The following is a 26,491-nucleotide window of genomic DNA, read 5'->3' on the forward strand; positions in this document are numbered from 1 at the left end:
ACCTTGTTCGTCTTCCTAAGCAGAACAGTGACCACAGTCACCATCTTCCGCCATCTGAATTTTATGTGAGATCGACATGCTAAGATTCACTTAGTAGGGCACTGTGATGTTTGGAATCAATGAACACACAATACAGCCATCCCAACGGACAGAGCAGCAACTGTGAAAGTCTGGGGGGTGCCACGGAACCTTTCCAGGAGGTCTATGAGATCAGAACTATTTCTAATACTTACTCTTTTTCAACCCACCGATGCTTGCACTGACTGTGCAAAAGAAACAGGAGGTAAAACTGCAGGTACCTCGGTGGGAATCAACACAGACAACAACTCTTTAGCTGCTACTGTATCTTCATGCCACACTCAAGAGAAAAGGAAGGACGAAAGCCAGTTTCAGGGGACAGTGCCCTCAGCGAGGCAGTAAGAATTTTTATTACACCTCTACCCTGGAGTACGCATCTTTTTAATATCCTAAACGATGACATGCGAAGCACCTGCTTTTCTAGAGCATGCAGGAAGTGCGATGGCTGTCGCTTCTGATAGTGAGCTGTGCGCTGAACCAGCTGCTTCCGAGGAGCGCCATTTCTACTTGAAAGAAAGAATGACTGACAGACTATGGTGAGTCAGCAGACATTTTCTCGAGAGTAAATGAAGGCTGCCTGTCACTCAAGGAAAACGTGATAATATTTGGTGCCAGAGACAAAAACGTCACCTTTCAAATGAAAATCAGAATTCTGAAAAATCTGTATCCATTGCCATGAGCTTGACAGTTTCCCAATACTTAAAATATTTTTTCTGATGAGATGTGTTATATTAAGAAAAAAATTTTAAACACTGCATAATAACATGTCAATATTCAGAAGAACCATGTAATTCAACGAACTTATATTTTCCAAAAGATAAATCCATGATGTTACCAAATCATGCCCAAGTAGGACATCCATTCAAAACTCCCAACAAGATAGATCAGATGGGTTTTAGTGTAGGAGTACTAAGTGGACGGATAGTTTCAGACTTCACACCTCACCTAACCTTCAAGAAACTACCAGTTTGAAGTTCTGATAAGGAATCAAACAGAACAGTCGCGATTGCCTGAAACTATTAAAACACTCCCTTCCAAATACACACATTTGTGTGAGGCCAGGTTTCTTCGTATACAAAGCGCCACATTTGCAACAAAATGAACGCACAATCAGATAGGAGAATCCAGCCCAACATTAAAGGGTCCACAAAAACGAAAACCAGCGGACTTTCTCACACTAAATTTTTTAGATTTGGAAAATAATTGTTTTCCAAAAAAACAATGGTACTTACGTTACCAGGCAATGGTTTCATTTTTTTAATGAATTAAAGTAGTATGTAAAATTTCTTGGCTTTAATTTCTAATGTGATAAATAATGAAAATAAAATAAAAACCCACAAAAGCAAAGTTCTTTGGGATCTTTAACCTTTAAAAATATAAATTGAAAAAAACATATATAAATGGGTCCTAAGATTAAAGTATTTGAAAGCAGCTAGACTAGAAAATGCAGATTAATAAAGACTGAGTTCCATTTTTTTTCTTTCGCTAATTCACACATTATTTGTATTTCAAAGGTCACTAAACCATCTGAAAAAGGTTTTTTGAAAGCAGGGGGGTTTGGAGTGAAGAGGGGTTAATTAGTGCTGTCTTATACAGTTTCGTTAATTCCTCTTTGGAATTACGGTTCACCTACATGGTTTTGTATGAAAAATTTCACAATAAATATCCCAACTATGTAAAATGTTTAAAAATTACATTCAAGACTGGATTTTACTTTCAAAAACATACCAAATAGTAATATGTCACGCTGTTTTGATCAATTCTTTATTTAGGTAACAAGTTGGTTATGTTCACTGCATTGTAAGAAACATCACAATATCATACTGGAAAGGTACTATCAGTACAGGGTTGGATCAGAGTGGACAGTATGAACAATAAACCATTTTGCATTCTTCATTCCCTATCTTTTTACAACTCCCCGAACCCAGTAAAGGGACAGATAGCTTTTAACATCATCATGTAAAGCACTTTAACTTACAAGGCTAAAATCTAAAGAATAAATAAAATATATTGTGGCAATAATTCCTTTTAGACCAAAAATCAGGTGCACAATAAATCAAATGATCAGGAAAGCTGTCTGTATTCAAATGTGTGGCTCTCCAGAAACAGCTTCAGGAAAATGTTACAGAACATATCATGAATTCCATTTCACACAGGACCAGATGATGACTCATTTTTAACTACACACAAGGGCAATTACATCCTGCTGAAACACAATTTAAACATATAGGAAGATGTTTACAAAGCATCCACAACATGTAAACCATGTACAAATGGATACATTCATTGCTTCTCCTACCCCAACAGCTTCTTTTCGATAAATATTTTACTCTTCATGTTCAGCATTCATTGGATTTACTACATGCAAAACTCAAAAAGAATTCAAGATTATTGTAAAAATAGAATTAAAATAATAATCTTCAAGTACCTTATGTGACAGCCACTCTGTACCGTGCCCAATGTTATAAAATGAAAGGTTACTGAACCCATGAAAATATCTCTGTAATATTTCCTTAGATCTAAAATAGATAATTTTAAATGTATTTATAGTCATTTCAATGTGATATTCTGAGCTTTTAAAATAACGTAAACAATTAAAAATTATACCAAATTACACACAAAACTTGTATCTTAAAAGCTGAAAAATTAAAACTATAGAAACCCACATGTAAAACAAAATCACAATTTACATTATAAAGGCAAATCTCATCATTTAAAAAAATTTGCAGCAGTGAGATGTCAGAGCAAATTATAAATAGCCATAAATTAATCCATTTGGTTTCAAAAGATTTGCTAGTGAGAGCTGAAGGATGTAGTAGGTACATGCATAAAATTTGTAACGGTTTATAATATTATTGCCAAATACACTTTATCTTGAAAAGCAGGCAATGTTACAATTTGGACATTATTGGAGAACCCAGTTTGGTAATACAGGTAAAATTAGAAAAAAAAAATTAAATAACAATTAATAATAAATATATGTCCTATAGTAAATTGCTCAAAGGAAATTTCAAGCCACAGAGCTGCAAAAGGCTTCCAACTTGGTGAACTGAGAAAGGAACATCCCATAAAATTCTTTACTCTTACATGCTTATATGTTGTGTGTCTTGTCTAAAAAACAAAAAACAAAAACAAAAACATAATGTATCTTCAGAGTACGGCTAACTATATTCCCATGCACCTCAGGCAGAGTTTGTTATTTGTGGTGAAATAACTCCGTTGGTTCCTAGGGCCCAAAGTTCAAATACAGATGTAACCAGTATGCCTGAGGTCGGCAAAAAATACTGTAGAAATGTAGAACAGGCAATGCTACAAGTGGCAATTATTAGAAAACACAAATATGAACAAATGATGGGAAATGCTAATGATTTTCTGCTCATATCACAAAACGGTGGGAATCCACAAGAATATTTTTCCCTTGTATTGAAGAAAATTGTGATTAAAAGTTTTTTTCCCCCAATTTTCAGAATCAAAAGCATTTTAGAAGGTTTATAAGGCTACCATGGGTCTTCTAGATCTCCAGCACCCTACAGGAAGAGAAAAGGAAGAATATTATTATTATTTACCTCCACCACTGCCAGGTTGGATTGAATTTCAAAAGAAAACAAAATGAGATGAACAAATTACCTTCCTTTCTCTGTATGAAAAGGCACTTTTACAGAGAGGTGTGGGTAGTGTATACTGTGTGCATACACATGGATCTATCTAATACAGATAGGTAAGTAGTTGGGGTTTTTTCCTTCCCTCTCCACCAAATGCCTTCCTCTTTCTCAAATCACTTAAAAATATTCCGGCATTGGAAAAACAGATCAAGAACATCAGCTACATCCGAAGATCCAAAGTTTCAACTTAAGGCACCGGAAGCAAGTTTAGACACATGATAAATAAAAACATGACGAAGAAAAGTTTTATGTTCTACATTCACAAAATTGTTTTAAGAAATATTTTCCCATGTGACTGATAGCCACCTGCATCTTAAAAACCTATCTTAACAAAAGCAAAACTCGTGTCTGCCACTATTTAAAATATCCTGTAATTCTTGCATTTCTTAGTATCTGATGAAAGCAAAGAGGATAGTGTCACATTCTTTAAAACGTTCATCATGATAACTCAGACATGTCTATGTGTGTCCATACTGGCCAAAAATCAATATTCCGTATCACAAAAAGGGGATAAGAAACAGAATGGATTTGAGTAAAAAAGACTTCTCAAAATGTTTTCTTTTCATTAATGACAAAAGCCAAGCCAAAAGTTCTCTAAATTTTCTACCAGTACAAAAGAATTTCTATAAGGTATTTTTCCAATATACCAAGCCTGATTATTTAAAATATTTTTAATTTAAAAATAAGTACAACATGCATAGATTATTCCATATCACATGCTTTATTTGGACTTGAACACTTATAATTTCATTCTAAACACTTGGTTGACATACATTTTGATGTATGTAATTAGGCTATACAGAATATACAAACCAAAGCTGCATCAATAATACATAGGTTTTTCAAAAATTAGGTATCAATAAAGAATACAGAAAAAGGAAAAACAACCACACATCCAACAGCTCAGAACGTCTAAAAATAAAACTACAGAGATGTAAAATATAAACAAGTCAAAGAACACACAAATTATCATCCTTGGGAGAAAAAAAAATTACAGGCCAGAATCTGCCAATCTTTGAAGAACTAAAATCACTAAAGGAAACACAAATTTATTACAAAGCTAACTATGAGTATACTGATATGTAAAATAATGTGAAGCAGTAGAATTCTACAATTACAAGCTTTTCCACAATATAATGTCATCTTGCTTATCAGTAAGTAATCTCTAATCTTATCTAGTATGAAGTTAACTACTGATCTGAGTAACTAGTAGCCTCATTTCTGGCATACAATATGAAATAACATATAATTTTATTGAATTCAAAGTACTATAAATAGCCCATTTTAAACTATCTGATAAAGGTGTATGCAAAGGCCTTCTTAAAAAAACAAGGCTATATGAGTGTAATAAAACTAGTTTACCAAGATTCAAATAACAAAACGGTTCTATAAATGCATACATTATACTTCCTAAGTAAAAACCAGCAAATCAAAAGATCACAAAAATATTACCACGAAGTCAAGTCAGATTTGTTCACCACTCATCTTTGTCCCTGCATCTTCATTATAGCTGTCTAATTCAGCAAGAGCACTGTTTGATTCAGTACGGCTTGCCTGCATTGTCACTGGGCTTCCAGCATCACTGTTCGAAGAAGTAGCTGTGGCCGCTGGGTCAGCAGGGCTTTCTTCTCCCTCTACTTTAGCTAGCCTGTAACTAGTCAGCATCTCCTCCAGAAGTTGTCGGTAGTTTCCCCTATGATTAATTCTCATTTGCCTGAGAGCTTCCACCAATTTTCCCTGTGATCCACTTTCCTCTGCTTCCTCGGAGGCCTTTTTTTAAGATTCAAGACCCCAGTGTCAGTAGACAAACCAGGATATCACATGTATTTCATAACATCATCACAGCAAAACACTCATTTCTCTACCACGAGTCATAGTCTAAGCATGAGAACATTTCATTAAGTATCAAGTCTTACTTGTGTCAATAAAATTTCCACTTGAAATATCAAGTTAATTTCAGCAAATTACCATGAACTAGTTAACATCTTATTCACACTGGCATTTGAAGCTTCCTCTGAAATTTACTCGGCTATTAGAATTCAACAGCAACACAAGCATTTCCTAAAACTGACTTGCTTAACAGAAAAAAAAAAACAGTAATTGGCTAGAATGATTTAGTACAAAAGGAAATTAGTGTTTAAAGCAATAGGAGAGGACAGAAAAGCAGGCCATTAGAACATTAGTTTCTTCATCACTGCTGCTAAATAATAGGTAAGGAGAGGAGGTACGAAATGTAGAACTATATAAATTTTGACTGCATTTTCGGGAAATTCTAATGCTGTTGTGGGTGAAAATTTAATTTCCTCTTTGATCTTACATATTTTAATAAAAACATTTCTAGATCAAAATAAACTATTTTAAATCTAATAAGATATGAACAGGAAACTCATTCCTTTTATGTTTTATTAAATTTTGGAAAACTTGTAGGTTTCTACAACAGCAGCTACTTAACCTTGTTAGCAGGACAAGCTCTAAAATGGAAGGTGATCACAGTTAAGAGCTAAGCTGACAGTCTAAATGCAAGACAACCTTACACTGTGTGCCTCTTGATGTGATGCATTAGGGATGCAGAACCACATCCTATGTTCTCGCCTAAACATATTTAATATAAATCTAATAAAGTGAATTCCCAATTTACAGGAAAATGGAATAGAGAATCGCATTAAAGGATACCACAAGAAAACAATCATATGATCCAGAATGTAGGACATCCTGTTCAAAGTTGGCTCAGAGTCTTCTTTCTCAGTGGCAAGGGGAAAAAAAAAAGTGGGGGCCTTATTACAGACATTATTAATATGCTGTAACAGCCTGAGACCATCTTTCGAAATAACTACTATCACAGACATGCTAGAGACGACTGGGAAAATCTGAACTTGATACTAGATAATAATCTTAATTTTCATCGGTATGATTAATAGTATTATGGTCATGTAGAAAGATGTCCTCACTTTTTTTCTCCTTTCTCAAGTAAACTCTACACCCAACGTGAGGCTTGAACTCATGATCCCAGGATCAGGAGTTGCACACTTTACCAATTAAGCCAGCCAGGCGCCCTGAAATGTCCTCATTTTTAAGAGAGGCATGCCAAAATATGCCAAAATGATGCCTGCAATTTGCTGTCAAAAGGTTCAGTGGGAAAAAAAGGGGGAAAAAAAGTGTACACAAACACACACACACAACACACACAAAGCAAATACGGTAAACTATTAACTGTTGAATCTAGGGAGAAGGTGGATCATTTCAATTTTGCTGGCTATTTGGAAGTCTTCATAAAAATGTTGGGAAAATAAAACTCAAAAAAGAGGTTACTGATACAGATGATCTGACAGAAACTCTTAACCTTCTCTTGAGACTGTTACCCTACAGTTCAGCAACAAAGACACAAAAAGAACACAAATATAACCACATTAAAACATGGCAATGTTATGAGGAAAATGAGAACATCTGAACGCTTTGGGAGGGAAAAAAAAAGTGCCCTTATGGCAAAAAGCAAGATATGACACTGTTCGTAGATGTTTTATGTGTATGCATAGGTCTATGTATCCACTGGTTTTAGGATATTGGGTTTTTTTTTTTTAACTTAATTAATTAATTTATTTGACAGACAGAGATCACAAGTAGGCAGAGAGGCACGCAGAGAGAGGGGGGGAAGCAGGCTCCCCGCCGAGCAGAAAGCCCGATGCGGGGCTTGATCCCAGGACCCTGAGATCATGAACTGAGCTGAAGACAGAAGCTTTAACCCACTGAGCCACCCAGGCACCCTGGTTTTAGGATATTATCCATAAAATGTCTGTGGGGAAAGGAAATACAGCCATATACAATTAATCATAATGGGCAGTGAAGTTATATTTATTTTCTTTGAGTTCTCTAATTTTCTACCTCATGTATACTAATTGTAAAATGACTTTTCTTTCATTTAAAAAAATTTTTAAGTATGGATTATATATTTATTTAAAGTTTTATTTATTTATTTATTTGACAGAGAGAGCAAGAGCAAGCACATGTAGGGGGAGCAGTGGGCAGAGGAAGAAGCAGCAGCAGCAGGCTCCTTACTGAGTAGGGAGCTTGATACGGTGCTTGATCCCAGGACCCTGGGATCATGACCTGAGCCTAAGGCAGACGCTTAACAACTGAGCCAGCCTGGCTCCCCAAGTTTTTATTTATTTAAGTAATCTTTACACCCAAGGTGGGGCTCAAACTCACACATGCTCTTCTGACTGAGCCAACCAGGTGCACCAAGTAACTTTTTTTTTAAATAAATTTTTGCAAAATTTATCATATTGGGAGAACATAATAAAATGCACTGTTAAGATTTTGCTTACTTTTTCTTCCTTACCTCTCCTTTTGTGCTAAATAAACATGTTCCTCCAAATAAAGTTTCTCATTTGGATCTATTCAGGAAAGGTTAAGATTGAGCAACAAAGTGAATGCTCTGCTAATCATAAACCTTATTCGTCTTTAATCGGGTTTTCCAAACGGCAATATTCTACTTGATTATATATCACAAAAGACTTTTAACAGATGGCATAAAGACTCCTCCACCTCACACCTTACCCCCAAAAAACTCAAACCAACAACTCCCTTTTTATTAAAAAATACTTCTAAGGACACTGAAACAATTCTGAAGTGATTATCAACCCTCATTTAATACCAGGATTGCCTGTGGAGCTTAGAAGATTAAACAGATATGAAATGGGGCACCTGGGCTGCTCAGTCCGTCAAGCATCTGGCTCTTGATCTGGGCTCAGGTCATGCTCTTAGGGTCATGAGATCGAGCCCCATAAAGGGTTCTTCGCTAAACGGGGAATCTGCTTGTCCCTCTCCCCTTCCTCCTCCCCCTGCTTGCACTCTTTCTCCCTCTCTCTCTAAAATAAATAAATGAATAAAATCTTTTAAAAAATCATATAGGTACTAAAAGTTCTATCAATCTATACTCAGATGCATTGGGTTGGAGTGAGTTTTTTAAAGCCTGATAGTAGAACCTCCAATACAGGTTCTACTAACTTGAACTTATTGATAAAAAGGTTGTGATTTGGTTGTATTTCAATTTTGGTGGCTTCTAAAGATAAAGCGCCACTCACTCTCTGACACCTATTATTACAGTAAGCATCTGTGCTTCTGTGAATTTTGTAGTAGTGATAGCTGGGGAGGAGTAGTTGCTTTAAAAAAAGAAAAACAAAACTTTTAATTAAAACCAAACCTGTAAATCAAACTGGGATAAATTTACAATGGCTGGCATCACAGAGTCACTAAATGAAAAGAACTTAACCTAATGACCACATTTAAAAGTGATTTTATCTCAAAGCAAATTACATTTCCCTACTGTGATGGGTAAAAGATGGATGGGTGAGACCTCCTCCCCAGCCATTTCACTTGACTCTTCAAAATACTGTTCCACCGCTCTCTTATGGATTTTCATTAATATCAGAAAAGGAACCACTGTTCAGCTGCACTTTTTGTTTTTACCTGAACTCCTGTATACACCACATCATGTTTACACATCTATTACAGCAATTAATTCCACCTTGCTACTGTTCATAAGTCTTTCCAATTAGACTGTAAACTCTTTAAGAGAAACAGAATTTCACATTTCTTTCTGTATCCTCCCTAACCCCTAGGAAAGGAAAATTAATGTTTGTGCTTAGAACTCTGTGGACATGATCTCATTTAATCCTCACAGGTATCCTACATAATAGGTACCACAACCCTAATTTTTGTAAGTGAAGAAATTTATAGGCTCAGAGAGATTTAAGTGGTCAGGGTGACAATGCTAGTAGTGAGTGACACAGCTCCCATTTCTGTACAGGTGTAATTAACATTAATATCCCTCTGGATGTTCTTCTGAATACATTATGGTAAGTAACATAGTAAGTGCCCCACATAAACAGACACTTACTAAAGAAATAGTGCTTAAAATTATTGAATTGTACCACAAATTATTTCATATTCAAATCTACAATGTATTTCCTTGATACAGAAACACTAATGAAATTAAAGGACAAAAAATTCGTATTAGATCGGATCGTTTAAACTATTCTGCAAAATAAACTGAAGGCAATTATGGAGATGAGTATATGGAACTTTTCCCTCTGTTTCAATTTTCAAGGTGTCAGTGTCAGTTTAAAAGAATCAAATCTCTCGTGAAAATACTGCCTTATCCCAAATAATATACAGGAATAGAGATCAATCAGCAAACAGAAGGGGAAAATAAATTAAGAACATTTAAAAGATAAAATTTAGCTAGTATTTATTTGCAGCACGTTTTAATGCAATTGCCATAAGCAAAACGCTTCAAATAATTAACAGTGGAGAAACTCGTAAAGAATGCTAATATAAATATTTACAGTATTTTTTGTGGCGTCCTATCTTCTGCTTATTAGCTTAAAGTGATTTTTAGAGCTGAAAATCCTCAAATATGTGTTCATGAGATACAATTAACAGTGACCAAGGAAGAATATAATTAGCTGTTATTTGCTAGGATCACGTAAAATTTAGTGAATTTGAAATAATTTTAAAAAGTCATTTAGCGGGTTGAGACCACATAGCTAAGAGAAGTGGTAGGCTATACCATCCCTAAAAATAGACTAAAGTTTAGTGTATTTTCAAACAGTATTGATCATCTCCATAAAAATGGAGAAGCTCTGACAAGTGAAAAAGAAACAATTTACCAAAAAAACCTAGTATTCCCATAGTCCTGAAACTGTAACATAAAAATGTAAAAGTAGTTATGTTTGTAACTGATCTATTCGAAATTAACAAAATAAAAAGACTATATATAAAACTTAAGTGAAAAGGGAATATGGAGACTCTCTAGGGCTTTTGTCCTCTCTTTCCTCCCTTCTTAAAAATCCAAATGCCTTAAAAAGATTTTGGATTAGGATAAAAATGTGTATTATCTAAATGAAAAACAACTGATAAAAAACTGGACTTGACTGCTTAGTTTCAAAAACTTTATGAAATACTCCTCATCAAAACCAGAATATCTTAACACTATTGAAGAGATTCACGAAAGAATAGGAAATGACCTTTCGCAGATAGAGAGGTGAAGTACAGACATACATGTGATTTCTAAATAACTTAGGCAATATTAGAAAGATGTACAGAGAATAGTTTTTGGAGTTCCCCTGACTTAAGATTAAAATTCTGGCTGTACAATTTGTTTAGCTTTGCAACCTAGGGAAACGACTTCCTCTCACTGACCTTTAGTCTTACCTATAAAAACAAGGGTGTTGAGGACATCACCTATGACTTGATAATCCAACAGCTGGTAACTATGAGTCCCCCTTTACCCTTGAAATCAGCAACATATATGGCTACCTGATTAGCAGTCTATTTTCTAAAGATCAGAATCTAAATCAGTGAAACAGTTTTTGGTGGGATTTTGGCGGGGGTGGGTTGGTTTGGTTTGGTTTCGTAATCTTCACACCTAACATGGGGCTTGAACTCACAACCCCTAGTTCAAGAGCTGCATGCTCTATCGACTGAACCAGCTAAGTGCTCCCAACCTAGCACTTTAGAAGGAAAGGGCCGTGACCTCAGAGCCTTGCGAAATGTAAGAACATCTTAGTGCAAAATGCAGTTTTATTTTTTCTGGTCCTGTAGGTAATTATTCTCTTGGCGTCACAGACTCCTTGGAAGGAACTGATGAAAACCACACACATACTATACTTTGTGTTAAGAACTGCATATGTCCACAAACACATTTTTAAAAACCTTTCTGGGGATTCACAAACCACCTAAGTATCCTAGCTAGACTCTGCAAAGATTTTAACAGTTGGAAAAATGTCAATATAGCCTGCATTAAGAAGTCTGAACAGTACTCCAAAAGGCTGAAAAAACAAATTTGGTAAACAACTTCATTAGACTCCCCTAAATAGTGAGCTTTCTGAATATACTTTGGATATTTTAGTTTCTGACTTAAAGGGGCGCCTGGGTGGCTCAGCTGGTTAAGTATCTTGTTCTCAGCTCAGGTCATAATCCCAGGGTTGTGGGATTGAGCCCCGTGTGGGGTACCATGCTGAGCATGGAGGCTGCCTGGGATTCTCTCTCTTTCCTTCTTCCTTTGACCAGCCCCCTCCCCAATCCTGCATGCACGCTGGCTCTTTCTCTCTAAAATAAAACAAACAAACAAACAAACAAACAAAAAGGCATATTATAAAAACAAATTCTAGCTTATATTCCACTTGGCTTTTTGAAATACGTTATCTACAAGATTTTCTTTCAATGTAAGAAAAGTAAATGAATCCCTATATCTAATGGTATCACCTACAGGCATTCATGGCAGGATAATTCTATCTCTGACATAAAGCAGACATTTTAGGAATCTAAATACATCTTGGATTAACTCCAGCATTCTTTATTTTATTTTTGTTTTTTAGTATCTGCACAAAAATTTTATTTTTGTTATTTAAAAAAACTCCCAACTGTCAGCTTCTGCCACTGCACTTCCTGGTCGCATCTTCTACAACATGGCACTGATCTAAGCCGAGAAACATGTTCAGAACACATTCGTGCCTAATCCACTGTCATAGTAGCACAAGAAGAGCTAAGAATTCAATTAAATACCTATAATTACTTCATTTTTTTCTGCTTCTTTGTGTTTTAGAGTACATTTCTGCTAGTGCATCATTTAGTGTATTTCTGCTTCTACTACGGGGATTCAACATTTTTATAAGGTCGTGATTATTCTGAAAGGGTAAAATAGTTATTTCCCCACATAGTATTCTGGGCTGCAAGTTAGTTTGTGCAGTAAATCAGGAAGTTTGATCTTGGCAATTATTTCACTAGTTGACTGCCAGCATCTCTTTAATCTAACACTGCACATGTTTCTAACAGATTAAAACACCACAGATACTCCTCTGAGTCTACTAACCTTCTGCTCCAAACATACGGTGGCTCCTCACTGTAAAATGTAAAGTTCAAAAGGCCTCTCCAGTCTCTTCAAAAATACTTCCTGCATCCTAAATTCTTATTTCTCACCATAGCAGTTCTCTCCTTGCTCCAGGCAAAATGAGGTCCTTTCTTTAAAAAGATAGCTCCTACTTTGTTCCTGCCTCTCCCATCCACTTGAGCTATCATCCTCCTCATTTCATTTCTGTCACTCTGATAATTCTTCCCATCTCTTTTCTCTGAAACTCAGACCTTCCCAGCAATCACTGTGCAATTCACAAGGCAATTAATCACATCCCGTCTTTTATTATTTCTTTCTAACTTGTGTGTTTCTCTCTCCATGGCAAGATGCACTGATGGTAGGGATGGGACCATGCCTGATGTTCTTCTACAGCATCTCATCCCTACGTCAATTCACAACACGTGGCAGCCTGTCTATGTTTGATCTGCTAAGGTTACTCGAAAGCTTGTATAGGAAGGTAGTAAGTGTGCATCTCCTTAACTTACAGAATCATGTAATAATCCTATCCAAGGCCAGCATTTTTATCCTGAGCATTCCTCTTCTGCTTCATGGCTCTGTTGTTTATTTATTCACTGTTTAGAGAGCTACTGTGTATAATAAGTATTTTTATATTTTTTAAAAAGTTTAAAACATTAACCTAAACTTAATTTAGGGGTGTGAAATAATTTTTAGAATTGTATCTGGAATAAGAGCAGCCAACTTTCTTAAGGGACCTTGAAGAGATTTGGCAAGGCATAATGAGAATTTTTTAGGATTACACACCAGGATTACATTTCCAAGCACATGAGGAAACATGAACACTTAAATGGTAATGGTTAGTAATGATCAATAACTACCATCTGAGGGCTTTTTTCTTCTAACCATGATTCTGGATGCTGTGTAGAACCTAGGATCAGTCTCCCTTCACTCCACACCAGCCAACTACCATGGGCTTTTCAATTGTGTCAACAATTTGTCCTTGTTTGCCCGATTCAGGGTTCTCTCTAAATGTAACACATGACTTATCTTTACTTTTAAATGAATTTTCACAGCTTTAGGTATAAGTCTTAATACTTTGAGGGACCGGACACAAAAGAAAGACTCAGAACCACTGCTCGAGACCAAGACATAAAGCCTGCTATTAGCAATATACAGTATTACTTTTATTCAACTCACTGGAATGTATAAATTGCAAAATTTTTCTTTTTTTGCAAGCAAATATTGCTGAGAATAAAGAAATGCTAGGATATTGCTGTGCAACTTGCAAAATGGCTCAACTGAGAGGATACCTCATTTCTACCAGTGGTTGATGTCTCTCTTAAGACCTGCCCCCGAGGAGCTGGAGATTTGGAGAGTGAGTCCATCTCTTCTCAGTGAGTTTTATTACTAACTTTGGCTCCCTTCAATCTTTCAAACATGTATGTTAAAAATTAAGTTATTCATTTATAGATGTCCAAAACCTTCAAAACCCTATTAAGGAAATACTTATTTGAATTACTGACCGTGAAACGTAGGGGAATTAAAAAATAAAAAAAGAAGGCACTGTTTTGTCTCCTGGTAGAAGTGCTAAGATTAAAAAAAAAAAAAAGAGGTGCAGCTGACAGCTCCCTGGTATTTCCAAGGAAGGTAAAGGGATAGAGTTTTGCTCTGAGGAAGCACAGCAGGTTACAACAAAAAATGGTTATCTCAGTTCAACACAAAATACCTACAAGTGGCAACGTTAAGGTTAAGAAATTACCCTCAGGTATTCGACTGAGCACATAGTGGGCACTGAAAGTCAGGTCTTTAATAGCCCATTTCTCTATCATTAAGTTCTAGTGATGGTAGTAGGCTGCTGAAGGAGAAAAGGAGATGTTCAAAACCATATTCTTCACCTCAAAATTAAGATTTAAGGGAGAAGCAGAAGGAAAGGCAGACATACAGGGAGAAAGTTAAGTACAGCCCAACAAAAAGGTACTTGATGCCCATTAAGTGACAACAAACTTAACTATAAAACAGAAATATATCTCTACCTCCATTTCTAGACAGTTCCTTAAACTGACTCCTTAACATGAAACATTACTAATAGCTATAGATTTCATTATGTGAATGTATTATAACTAGTATTTACATTATGTAATTATTTTAAATGCTTAAGAAATAAAAGAAAACTTACCCCATCACTTTCTCGATGTGGATTCAGCCTACTATAAACAGCTTCAATAACATTGCGCCTGAAATAAATTATGCATTAGTTTTATTAAATTACGTACAATTACCAAGCTTCTGAGTATTTAAAATACTTTATCCTCAAAAATTAACTGTCATGCTAAATGTTTGCCAAGAACATAGTTTCTACATTTCACTTAGAATTTGATTCAGCACAAGCCATTTGTTCTCATTTATAAAGGAAAGAAGGGCCTTCACCTTTAAATCACATAATAAATTATTCCCTTCAAAAAAAAAAATCCCTTTGGATGAAATTTTAAAGTTCTTCTCTAGTATAAGAACCATCAACTCATCTCATCTTTTGATAATTGATATACTTCTTCTCCAAAATTACTTAATTACTAATTATAAAGAAACTCAAAATTAGTTCTTTTTGTTCTACTTACTTGCCAGCAAGACCTCCCCCAGGAGGCAAATTTGGGATATTTTCTGCAGACAAGATGCGCATGACATGGGCAAGATCAGGCATTCCTTCCTCACCAGACTTCTCCATAATTTCTGCAGGTTTTTAAAAAGAATTCCTAAATTAATGTGTTTACTCAGGATTCAGAGAAAGTGAAACAAGGGCAACTATTCGGTAGTTATCAATTTTATTAATTTATTTTTTGATTTAAACTCAAGTTAGTTAATATATAGTGTATTATTAGTTTCTCTAGTATCAGTTTTAAAATGTAAAAAAACCCAAACATTTACTTACTATCACACAAAGAATAAAAGTAATATAAAAAGTTATCTGCAGGGGTGCCTGGGTGGCTCAGGTCATGATCCCAGGGTCCTGGGATAGAGCTCTGCATCAGGCTCTCTGCTCAGCAGGGAGCCTGCTTCTCAACCCCCTCCCCCCCACCCCACCTGCCTCTCTGCCTACTTGTGATCTCTGTCAAATTTAAAAAAAAAAATTTTTTTTTTAAAGTTATCTGCATACATAAAAGCAAAAGCTGGAAGAAATGAAATGTTCAACAACACAGGAAGAGTTAAGAAATTTTTGGTACAGCCACTGGGTGTAATGGTTTATAGTAACCAAAAGCGATCCTTGTGAACACAGGACAGCTACATGTAAAAACACTTTGACCTAATTTTATACAAGAATAATACAAAAGTTAAAAAGTTATTAATACTATAATTACCAAAAAAAGTGACAGATGAGTAAGGACTATATGGAGAAGAAAAATTAGAATTGTTTCATAAGGTTATTCATATTTAATTGAAAATTAGTTGATACATAGTATTAGTTCTAGGTGTACAACACAGTGATTCATTAATTATACACACACATGACAAAATGCTCTTCACAGTTTAAGTGTAGTCACCATAAAATGTTACTACAGTATTACTGACTGTATTCCCAATCCTAGATTTTTCAGCCCTATGACCTCTTTGATAACTCAAGTTTGTACCTCTTATTTCTCCTCACCTAGTTCACCTATCCTTCCTTTGGCAACCATTGGTTTATTCTCCTCACACCAATAAGTCTGTTTCTGCTTTGTTTTTTAAATTTCACATGGAATTGAAACACTGTCTTATTTCACTTTGATCCCAAAGTAGTTATGTTCCACAACAATTTAAAATTAAAAAGGCAGGGCACCTGGGTGGCTCAGTTCATTGAGTGTCCGCCTTCGGCTCTGGTCATGATCTCAGCTTTCCAGGACTGAGCCCCACATCAGGCTCCCTGCTTCTGCCTCTCCCTCTCCCCTCTGCTTGCTTTCTCTCTCTCTCTCATAAATAATATCTTTAAAAAAAAAAAATTGGGCATCTGGGTGGCTCAGTCGTTGGGCATCTGCCTTCAGCTCGGGTCATGATCCCAGGGTCCTGGGATTGAGTCTCGCATCTAGCTTCCAGATCAGCAGGAAGCCTGCTTCTCCCTCTCCCACTCCCCCTGCTTGTGTTCCCTCTCTCACTGTGTCTCTCTCTGTCAAATAAATAAAATCTTATAAAAAACAAATAAAAATAAAAATTAAATAAATAAAATAAAAAAGGAAAATAATCACAGAACTCGCTAAGGCTTAGAACAAAACAAAACATTTACACGCTCTATCTGTATTTACAATTTATGGAAAATACACCTTCAGAGCATGATTATTAAGATATAAACTCCTCAAAAATCAGAGAATGCCAACTTAAAGACAACATAAAAGCAGTGTCCTCAGCTGCCACCATGCCTCACAAGGCCCTCACCGTCACCATAACCTCCCTCACCACTCCCATTCGACTCTGCCCGACTCCCCTATCTCCAAAGGGTCTAAGAGAAGCCTTATCCTACTTCGAGATCTTCACACGTGCTCCTCCTTTGACTTGAAACACTTTTTACGCCATTCCAACCAACCCATATTGTATAATTCACTCATATTCATCCTTCAGGTTTCAACTTCACATGTCACTTTCTCAAATTCTTCTCCAACCCAAGCCTGAAGCTGTGTACTAGTGCTACACACATCCTTCCACTGCAGATGTTCACTATATCACAGACTGCAAGCTTCTTGAGGCATGATTGTCATTTTTCAGCCTTATACTTGTATCTCTATAGTACAGGATTTCTCAGCTTTGGCACTCATTCTGGACCAGCGACTTTTTGCGGGGCGGGGGGGCTGTCTTGTGTACTCCAAAATACTAGTAAGAAACACCAGGCTAGTGACAGGACACCAAATATGTGTGCAGACATTGCTAGAGCCAAAGAGAGAGAAAAGGAATGAGTGTGTATGTTATAGAAAGTGGAGAGAGGAGTCAAATGAGTTGTAAGGTAAACAAATGGGGAATCTAGGTAAAAGGTTCTACATTGTATATAGGAGCTCTCTATATTGTTTCAACTCTTCTTCAAGCTTAAAATTACTGCAAAATAGAAAGTAAAAAAAAAAAAAAAACAAGTACAGTTGATTCTTGAATGACTCAGGTTTCAACTGTGTGAGTCCACTTATATGTGGGTTTTTTTGGTATAGTACACTCCAGTAAATATATTTTCTCTTCATGATTTTCTTAATAACATTTACTTTTCTCTGGCTTTCTTTCTTTTTAAAAATTTTATTTATTCATTTGAGAGAAAGAGAGCACAAGCGGGGTGGGGGGCAGAGGGAGAGAAAGCAGTAGACTCCCTGCTGATCAGGAAGCCCAACATGGGGCAACATGGGACAACATGGGGCTCAACACGGGGCAACACAGGGCTTGATCCTGGGACTCTGAGATATGACCTGAGCCAAAGGCAGACTGCTCAACCAACTGAGCCACACAGGTGCCCCTACTGTCTTGTCTTACTTTATTGTAAAAATACAGTACATCATGGGGCGCTTGGGTGGCTCAGTGGGTTAAGCCTCTGCCTTTGGCTCAGGTCATGATCTCAGGGTCCTGGGACTGAGCCCCGCATCGGGCTGTTTGCTGCTCAGCAGGGAGCCTGCTTCCCCTTCTGTATCTGCCTGCCTCTCTGCCTACTTGTGATCTGTCAAATAAATAAATAAAATCTTAAAAAAAAAATACAGCACATCATATATAGAACATACAAAATATGTGTTTATTGACTGTTTAAGACTTTCAGTCAACAGTAGAGACTATTGTAATTAAGTTCAGGGGGATTCAAAACGTATATACATTTCCAACTGAGGGGCGAGTGGGAGGGGAAGGCAGAAATAGTGGGGGTGTTTGCACCCCCAACCCATGCTTGTCAAGGGTCAATGTAAAACCAATACTCTTTCATGACATCAATGCTGACTCTTACCAGTAAGATAAAAACATATGGTATAATGAATTCCTATGATTAACTTGGGAGGAATTAAGTATTAGTGGAATTACAGCACTCGATGTTCATGATAAGCCCCAAAGCAAATTTCACTGGACTCTTCACTCCTAAAAGCATAATCAGCAAAAGGAGAAATAAAATGGCAAGCTTTAACAGACTATTTTCACATGTTTCTCTTTGGTGGTATAATAGACATATTTGTCTTCTCCCTGCCAAAAAATTCCCACACATTGGTCCAAGATGTGATAGTAAATCTCAGGCAGACAGATGCTTATTTTTTAAAGCCTTGTGTTGAAATACTTTTTCCTAACCCTAAAAGAACTATTTGATAAACAAGGGAGAATACTCTTCCTTTCCTTCAAAAACGGGAGGTGGGGAGGGATCACCTTACCTTCAACCCGTGACTCCAAGTGCTTATCCAGCTCTGAATCTTTTCTCACTGCTTCATCTGAGACCTTGGGAGCATTTGAAAAGCAAACTAGTACAATACTCATGTTATCTCGACTTCCCTGTATTTTAAAGAAAAAAGAAAGAAAGAACTGTATTTCCATAGTCCAGCAACTTTCTACTATTTAATTCAAAACAGTTAATTACATTAAGCAATTATAGTTTATTTAAATGAACAGAATGTACACACTCAACACAATCATTTCCATTCCAAAGAACTATCTGAAGTATCCCCTGAAGAAATAAAATCTCTAGATAAGGACAGATCTGTAATTAAAGACTTTTAATTCTGTAAACCTATTCTTACCCACCAGCACTCCACAACCTAAGAAATGAAGGTATCTTCATATGTACTACATCGTCTAAACTTTGTTTCCCACTCACACTGCATATTCCCAGAGTGGCTTCTGACCAAAATCATGCTACCAAACAAGTGTGCACATTTTCACCTAGCTAATTAACCTGCAATAGAGCAATGCTAACAAAATTCTATTGACTTTGACACAGATGAAAATTACTGATCATTAGGATACCCAAGACACTATACTGAACAATTACAAGCAGAGAAGAAAATAGACTGTAAACTATTCTGAGGATAAAGCAGCAAACAATGGAAGGTAACTGGATGGCTGAGATACAGTAGTCAGATATAATAACTTTCAGAGGACAGACACTAGATTTTTGTTTTTTAAAGATTTTCTTTTTTCATCTATATATCTGATACAGAGAGATACAGAGGGAGAGCATAAGCATGGAGAGAGGCAGAGGGAAAGGGAAAAGGAGACTCCCCGCTGAGCTGGGGAGCCCAACGTGGGACTTGGGGCTCGATCCCAGGATCATGACCTGAGCCAAAGGCAGATGCTTAACCAACTGAGCCACCGAGGCACCCCAAGACAGAAGTCACAAATCATATCAGTCTGCAGAGGGGAACCAAAACTGCTAACTTAGGGACAAATTTTACTGTTGCCCTGGTAATCATACTACCATAGACAAATCATCTATATTGTAAAAAGTAGCATTATTACCATGAGATTATGAGAAATAAATTCTAAAATTTCTTGTACCTTTTCCTGTAGGTATATATATTACTTTAACTGAGTTTCTTAGAACGGTGACTTACAACATTGATTTTTTCAACCCAACCCCCCTAAAAATACTAAGTCAATGGAGGTGGTAGGCAACTTTGATGGTGCAGTTTGCCAACCCAAGTGAAAAAAGCCAAGATCATTCCCATTCTAGTCTTCTCAATCATTATAGCCAGAATCTAGGCAGGCATTGTCTGGTTTAGACTTGCCACCTTTTTGGAACCCACATGACACAGCCAAAAAGACACAAAGGCCTTGAAAAACTTTTGCCACCGCCTCCTAAAATATAATGTAGCAAAGCTTGAAGACAGTGGAGGTCAGGCCTTAAGAAGGCTTCAAAAAGAATAACTCTTTCCAGAGAGTGGGAACAAAATATCACAAGTATATAAAACCAGATTCTCCGTAAGTGGGAAAAAAAAAATCAGGATTTCCAAAAAATCAGGACTGGCCCAAACTAATTCTTTAATGAAATCTACCAAGACTTTCACAATGACTTCATATTAGAAAATATGCACTGGATGTATGAATACATACAGATATCCACACAAACACTATGGCTCCAAATAGCATCTCTCCCCCCCAAAAAAGATCAATACATTTTATAGGAATCATGATTGACCATGTAAGTTCAGATCAGGCAAAAGCTTTATACCACAGATATTAAAGTTACACAATTTCCATTAGGTTCTTTTTTTTTTTTTTTAAAGATTTTATTCATTTATTTGACAGAGAGAGATCACAAGCAGGCAGAGAGGCAGGCAGAGAGAGAGGAGGAAGCAGGCTCCCTGCTGAGCAGAGAGCCCGATGTGGGGCTCGATCCCAGGACTCTGAGATCATGACCTGAGCCGAAGGTAGTGGCTTAACCCACTGAGCCACTCAGGCGCCCCCCATTAGGTTCTTATGTTATAAAAATTATATCTTATCAATTGGGAAATTACTGAAATACAGTTTCGGGAAGTTTAAATATCAAAAGATAAAGGAAATAATTTACATTTATACCTCAGCTATGTGTGATTCCAATGATGATGTTTCTTCTATTTCTACATAAAGACAACTTTCAGGGGTGCCTGCGTGCCCAGACAGCTGAGCAACTGACTCCGGTTCAGCTCAAACCCAACCACTGCTCCAAAGCTCTGCACTCAGCCCAGGGACTCCTTAAGATTCTTTGTCCTTCTCCCTCTGCCCCTCCCCCCACCCTCACTCTAAAATAAATCAATCTTTAAAAACAAAACAAAACAAAACAAAACCCAGGGTGCTACAGTGTACCCAAAGAAATATTAAAAATGAGGGAAAAGAGATTGATACTCCACATCTACAGACACCCTGCAAACCAGTGTGTAGTAGTTCACAGTGTTAATATCTGGTAACACTATACTCCTCTCAATGACATCGTATCTTTCCAAAGCCAGGGTTTTGAAAGTTGCTATGATAAAAAGCAAGTCCCATGGGGCACCTGGGTGGCTCAGTGGGTTAAAGCCTCTGCCTTCAGCTTGGGTCATGATCCCAGGGTCCTGGGATGGGCTCTCTGCTCAGTGGGGAGCCTGCTTCTCCCTCTCTCTCTCTGCCTGCTTCTCTGCCTACTCGTGATCTCTGTCTGTCAAATAAATAAATAAATAAAATCTTCTTTAAAAAAAAAAAAGCAAGTCCCATAAAAAAAAAAATCAATGTAATACAGGAAATGAGGGTGGCCATGCCCAATGATTCCAAGATTTGAGAAGCTGTGCAGTGACCAACACAGTACCCATATCTCATTAGTATGTAGTCCTTTTCTTATTTTTTAAAATTTGTTTATTTATTTTAGAGAGAAAGAAAGAGAAGGTAAGGGGGTGGTGGTACGAGGTGGCGAGGAGTAGAGAAGGGGAAGAGAGAGAAGGAGAAAGAGAATCCCAAGGAGACTCCCCACTGAGCGCAAAGCACCACGCGGTCTCCCTCCCATTCCCATCACAGATCCCACCACTGTGAGATCATGACCTGAACCGAAACCAACAGTCAGACACTCAACCAAGTAAGCCACCCAGGGGTGTCCCTGTAACTACAGTTTCTTAAAGAATGAAATAAAATATTTTTTCAACGTACATTTATTATTTTGTTAAGACATATACAGACTCATTAAGTTTGGCTCTAACTATATAATATTTGTATCTGCTAAGTATTAATACGGCTAAGTAGAACTGCAAAAAAATTCCAAGATAGTTGGGTACCATGGGACCAAGAAAGACATATATAGACTTATTAAGTTTGGCTCTAACTATATAATATTTGTATCTGCTAAGTATTAATATGGCTAAGTAGAACTGCAAAAAAAATTCCAAAATAGTTGGGTACCATGGGACCAAGAAAGCTGGAGAATTACTACACTATAGACTATACTTTTACATTCAGTCCTTCCCTTTCAAAATACCACACTCCACTCTAATACTATCTATGTCTACTTTCACATCATTCAGAACTATGTTTTCTGAAAGCTATAATGGAAAAACACCTGAGTTTAGAGCTAAGCAATTTTTGGAGGCATATGGGTACATTTTCTATGCTGTATTACTAATCTGGAATGGTGCTGCCCTTGGAAAATAAGCCAAAAAGACACAAAGGCCCTGAAAATCTTCTGCTACCACCTCCTAAAATTCAGTGTAGTAAAGATTGAAGACAGTGGAGGTCTTGACTCTTGGTTTCAGCTCAGGTTGTGAGCTGAAACTTCCCCTCAATTTTATCCAACTATCAGGTACTATCTTATGTTTTAAAATAAAGCTTCTGGATGCCTGGATGGCTTAGTGGGTTAAGCCTCTGCCTTCAGCTCAGGTCATGATCCCAGGGTCCTGGGATCCCGAATCAGGCTCTCTGCTTAGCCAGGAGCCTGCTTCTCTCTCTCTCTCTCTCTCTGCCTGCCTCTGCCTACTTATAATCTCTCTGTGTCAAATAAACAAGTAAAATCTTAAAAAAAAAAAAAAAAGTTCCTGATAAGTGGTACATAAACTGAATTTAGGAAAATCAAATAGTATTTTAAAACAAAAAATAAAAGAACAATTTAAAGGAACATGGACTTCTACAATTTAAGAAAAAGCAAGTGGCAAAGTAACATGAATAGGATACATTTCTGTAAAAATAAAAAACAAAAAACAAGAGAAAGAAAACCCTATTTTTTATACTTCTCTAAGTTTGTATGAATAAACAGAATTGTTTGGAAGAATATATGTGGTTGCTTAATGGGGATGAGATTTTTAAAAAGGACATAAATACAAACATCTTTGGCTTTGTTCACCAATGTTCTTATTAATCTTATAATTGTTGAAAAAAGAAAAACAAACCCTTAGCATTTCCATTCGGGAAAATTTTTCATCAAACCCTCTGTAAAACATTTACTACGGACACATCTAACTTGACCAGGAGATGTGAATTCTAGTCTTGACTTCAACACTCATCAAAATATGACTTAACAGGGCACCTGGTTGGCTCAGTGGGTTAAGCCTCTGCCTTCGATTCAGGTCATGATCTCAGGGTCCTGGGATTGAGTCCCACGTCGGGCTCTCTGCTTGGCAGGGAGCCTGCTTCTTCCTGTCTCCCTCTGCCTGCCTCTCTGCCTACTTGTGATTTCTCTCTCTCAAATAAATAAAATCTTAAAAAAAAAAATTCAATATTCTTAAAAAACAAAAAGAAACTAATACATCTTTAAAAAAAATATGACTTAACAGTTATCTTTTAATGTCAAAACTTTACTTCCTTACTTGCAAGTTGGAAACGGATTTTTATTTCATTCATCTCAGGTCACTAGGAGGACAAATGAGTGTTATTTATAAGTTATGAAAGACTATGCAAACAGCAGTTACGTGGCTTATGCAACCTGAAATTAGCGTAAATACCATGAATGCTACTAGCACTGGCAATGAAATGGGAAGACTGCTTTCTTAGGGGCTATTTTCTCCTAGAGTGAATTATCTTAAGAGAGTAACGCCTAACTAGAGTCATCCAACACTTACTGCTTCATATTGCTAAGCAGCAATCCTGAAAAAGATAATCATTAGCAATAATAACACTACCTTTTATAGTTGTGAAAATTAAATGTATTAAGACATGTGTGAACTGCTTAGAACAGCATTTGGCTGTACATAGAAAGCAGCAATTTACTGATGCTGTTGTGATTATGATGATTATCACAATCTCCCCAGATTTCATGAGTTAACATATAAAACTGCTTGTAATCTATCAGGGCATGACAAGTGTTAGAAGTGTTAGAAAATATTGACACATCATTTAAATCTATTATCAGGGAAACTTCTACTGAAAAATCAGATCTACTCACTCTCAGTTTTAAGTAGCTAGCACCTCTGGAGCAGTCGCCAAGCACTGGGCTAAAATGCTTTCCATGGATCTTAAAATTTTGTATTCAGTCTTGTAGACAAAGTTCAAAGCAATCATACCCTATTTTAATCATATTGTTTTATAACAATGCTAACCGTTAGTTTTACACCACAAACAAGTGACAAATGATGGAGTTAGAAAAACAGAAAGGGGTAAGAAGTTTAATATTTAATTCCGAAAGTAACACAGAAAGGTTCAAAATATTCACAGGGTTGTTCTGTTTCAACACAAAAGTTAACTAAGCTTCTCAAAATTGATTTCAATTCGGGGCACCTGAGTGGCTCCATCGGTTAAGCATCCAACTCCTGATTTCAGCTCAAGTCATGATCTCAGGTTGTGAGAGGGAGCCCTCCCCCCCACCCCCACCCCGCGCTCAGCAGGGAATCTGCTTGAGTTTCCTCCTGTCCCTCTGCCCCACACACTCCAGCAAACCTCTCACTCTCTCTAATTAAATAGTAACAACTGACTTCAATTTGAATGCAGCTTCATTCAAAGGAACCATAGTGGCCAACTTCCACTAAAATTGATGAATCATGTGTTCCTCCAACCTCTTGTTCCTATTACTGTCATTTATCATTTCCAAGATTCTAGGAATCCAGGATATTTAATACCACCAACAGGAATATTTAATCGCAGATTAAAGCTGTCAAGCAAAGAGCCACCACCAGAATCAGTTCAACCCCATTCAGAAGGGTGGAGCCAAATTTCCTGAAAGCTAGTAACACCCTTTCAATGGAAGGGAGAGGGCAGTTTATCCACAATATAAACTTCTTTTTTTACTCCACATTACAGACCTAATAGATTTTGGCTATTCCCTTCAGAACTACAGGACATTCCTTCAACAAAATACCATACAACATGACAAATGATTTAGACTGATATCTACAGACACGGAGATCTCTCTACAATATACTGTTGAACAAAAAAGCATACTGTAGAATAACAAGCATAATGATCTCATTTTTATACAAATATACATACTCACAGGCAGGCAAAAAAGACTAGAAAGATATATACACCACACAATGAGCACAGCCTAATTCAGGTGAGTGGCAAATTTTTGAATGTTTCTTTATAATTTCTGAATTACCTGGAATTTTTTAAATAGTTAAGTATATGGTTATTTTATAATCAGGGAAAATGCTGTCTTCATCTGCTAGGCAGATGAAAAAACATCTGCTTGCTTTTGTCTCAAAATAGCTGCAGGTCAAAATCTCTCCATGTAGAGCCCAAGGAGAAGACATTTTAGAGCCTATTCAATCACTGACAACCATCGATACTTTCATACTTAACCTACCCAGTTAAGTTAAAAAAAATAAAATTATATATATATATATATATATATATATACACACACACACACACACACACACACACACATACAGTATACTTAAGGAATAAAAACAACAACAGAAAAGCTAAAGGAACCATCATTTAAAATCCTTTGGAAAAAAAAGCTGCCAAATGAAAACACCATTTCTCTATTTGAAGCTGTCTCTTCCCATTCTACAAAAAAAGTAGACACTTCACCAAAACCTGGGTATTTCCACAGACTCAAGAGATCCTTCATTAGAAACTTTGTGGCCGTTTCTGTATCTTCCAAAGCAACTTACATGGTGAGGAGACAGAACAATTCTAATCTAGACAGAATAAGTAAGTCAGAAACTTTATTTCATATAACTGAAAGTTAGTTTTGCCTCAGTTATCTTTTCAATCAGAGCCATACACTACTCACAAATTCTAGGCACTGGTCAGTTAACTCAAATTTTGACTGACTTCTGTATAGCACTGTCAAAAACCCACCTGAAACTACCAAATATTTTAAAGAAATTCAAGTGAATTGCTGAATATCTGTTAGTCTGCATTTGCTTTCCCTATCGCTATATGAAGTTAAGATTTACAGAACGTTACAAAACTAAATTAAATGTTACAGATTCACAGGAATTCGTCACAGCATTATCTCTTATACTACTCTTTGGTTTCTATTTAAGATTTTATTTATTTATTACTCTTTGGTTTTTAATCAGTAATGACAAAAAACATC

At 36.6% G+C, this 26,491-nt stretch overlaps 1 protein-coding gene across 3 annotated transcripts in view; it reads right to left on the reverse strand.

The window, feature by feature from the left end:
- Positions 1–26,491, reverse strand: part of PPM1B (protein phosphatase, Mg2+/Mn2+ dependent 1B) — a 94,692-nt gene that overhangs the window by 11,606 nt on the left and 56,595 nt on the right. The window contains exons 3-6 of one of the 3 annotated variants that reach the window (XM_004752979.3): positions 18,951–19,068; positions 15,225–15,336; positions 14,786–14,843; positions 1,826–3,605 (exon numbers count right to left, since the gene is read on the reverse strand). In XM_004752979.3, the coding sequence (XP_004753036.1) occupies positions 3,576–3,605; positions 14,786–14,843; positions 15,225–15,336; positions 18,951–19,068 (318 nt within the window). In that variant the 3' untranslated portion in view covers positions 1,826–3,575. Of the gene's footprint in view, positions 1–1,825; positions 3,606–4,445; positions 5,511–14,785; positions 14,844–15,224; positions 15,337–18,950; positions 19,069–26,491 lie in introns of those variants that run through there. The other 2 variants (XM_004752977.3, XM_004752978.3) reach the window with 2 other exon arrangements.

The sequence above is a fragment of the Mustela putorius genome, unplaced genomic scaffold, assembly GCF_011764305.1.
Source record: "Mustela putorius furo isolate JIRA1106 unplaced genomic scaffold, ASM1176430v1.1 tig00000224_pilon_pilon_pilon, whole genome shotgun sequence".
Lineage (NCBI taxonomy): Eukaryota > Metazoa > Chordata > Mammalia > Carnivora > Mustelidae > Mustela > Mustela putorius.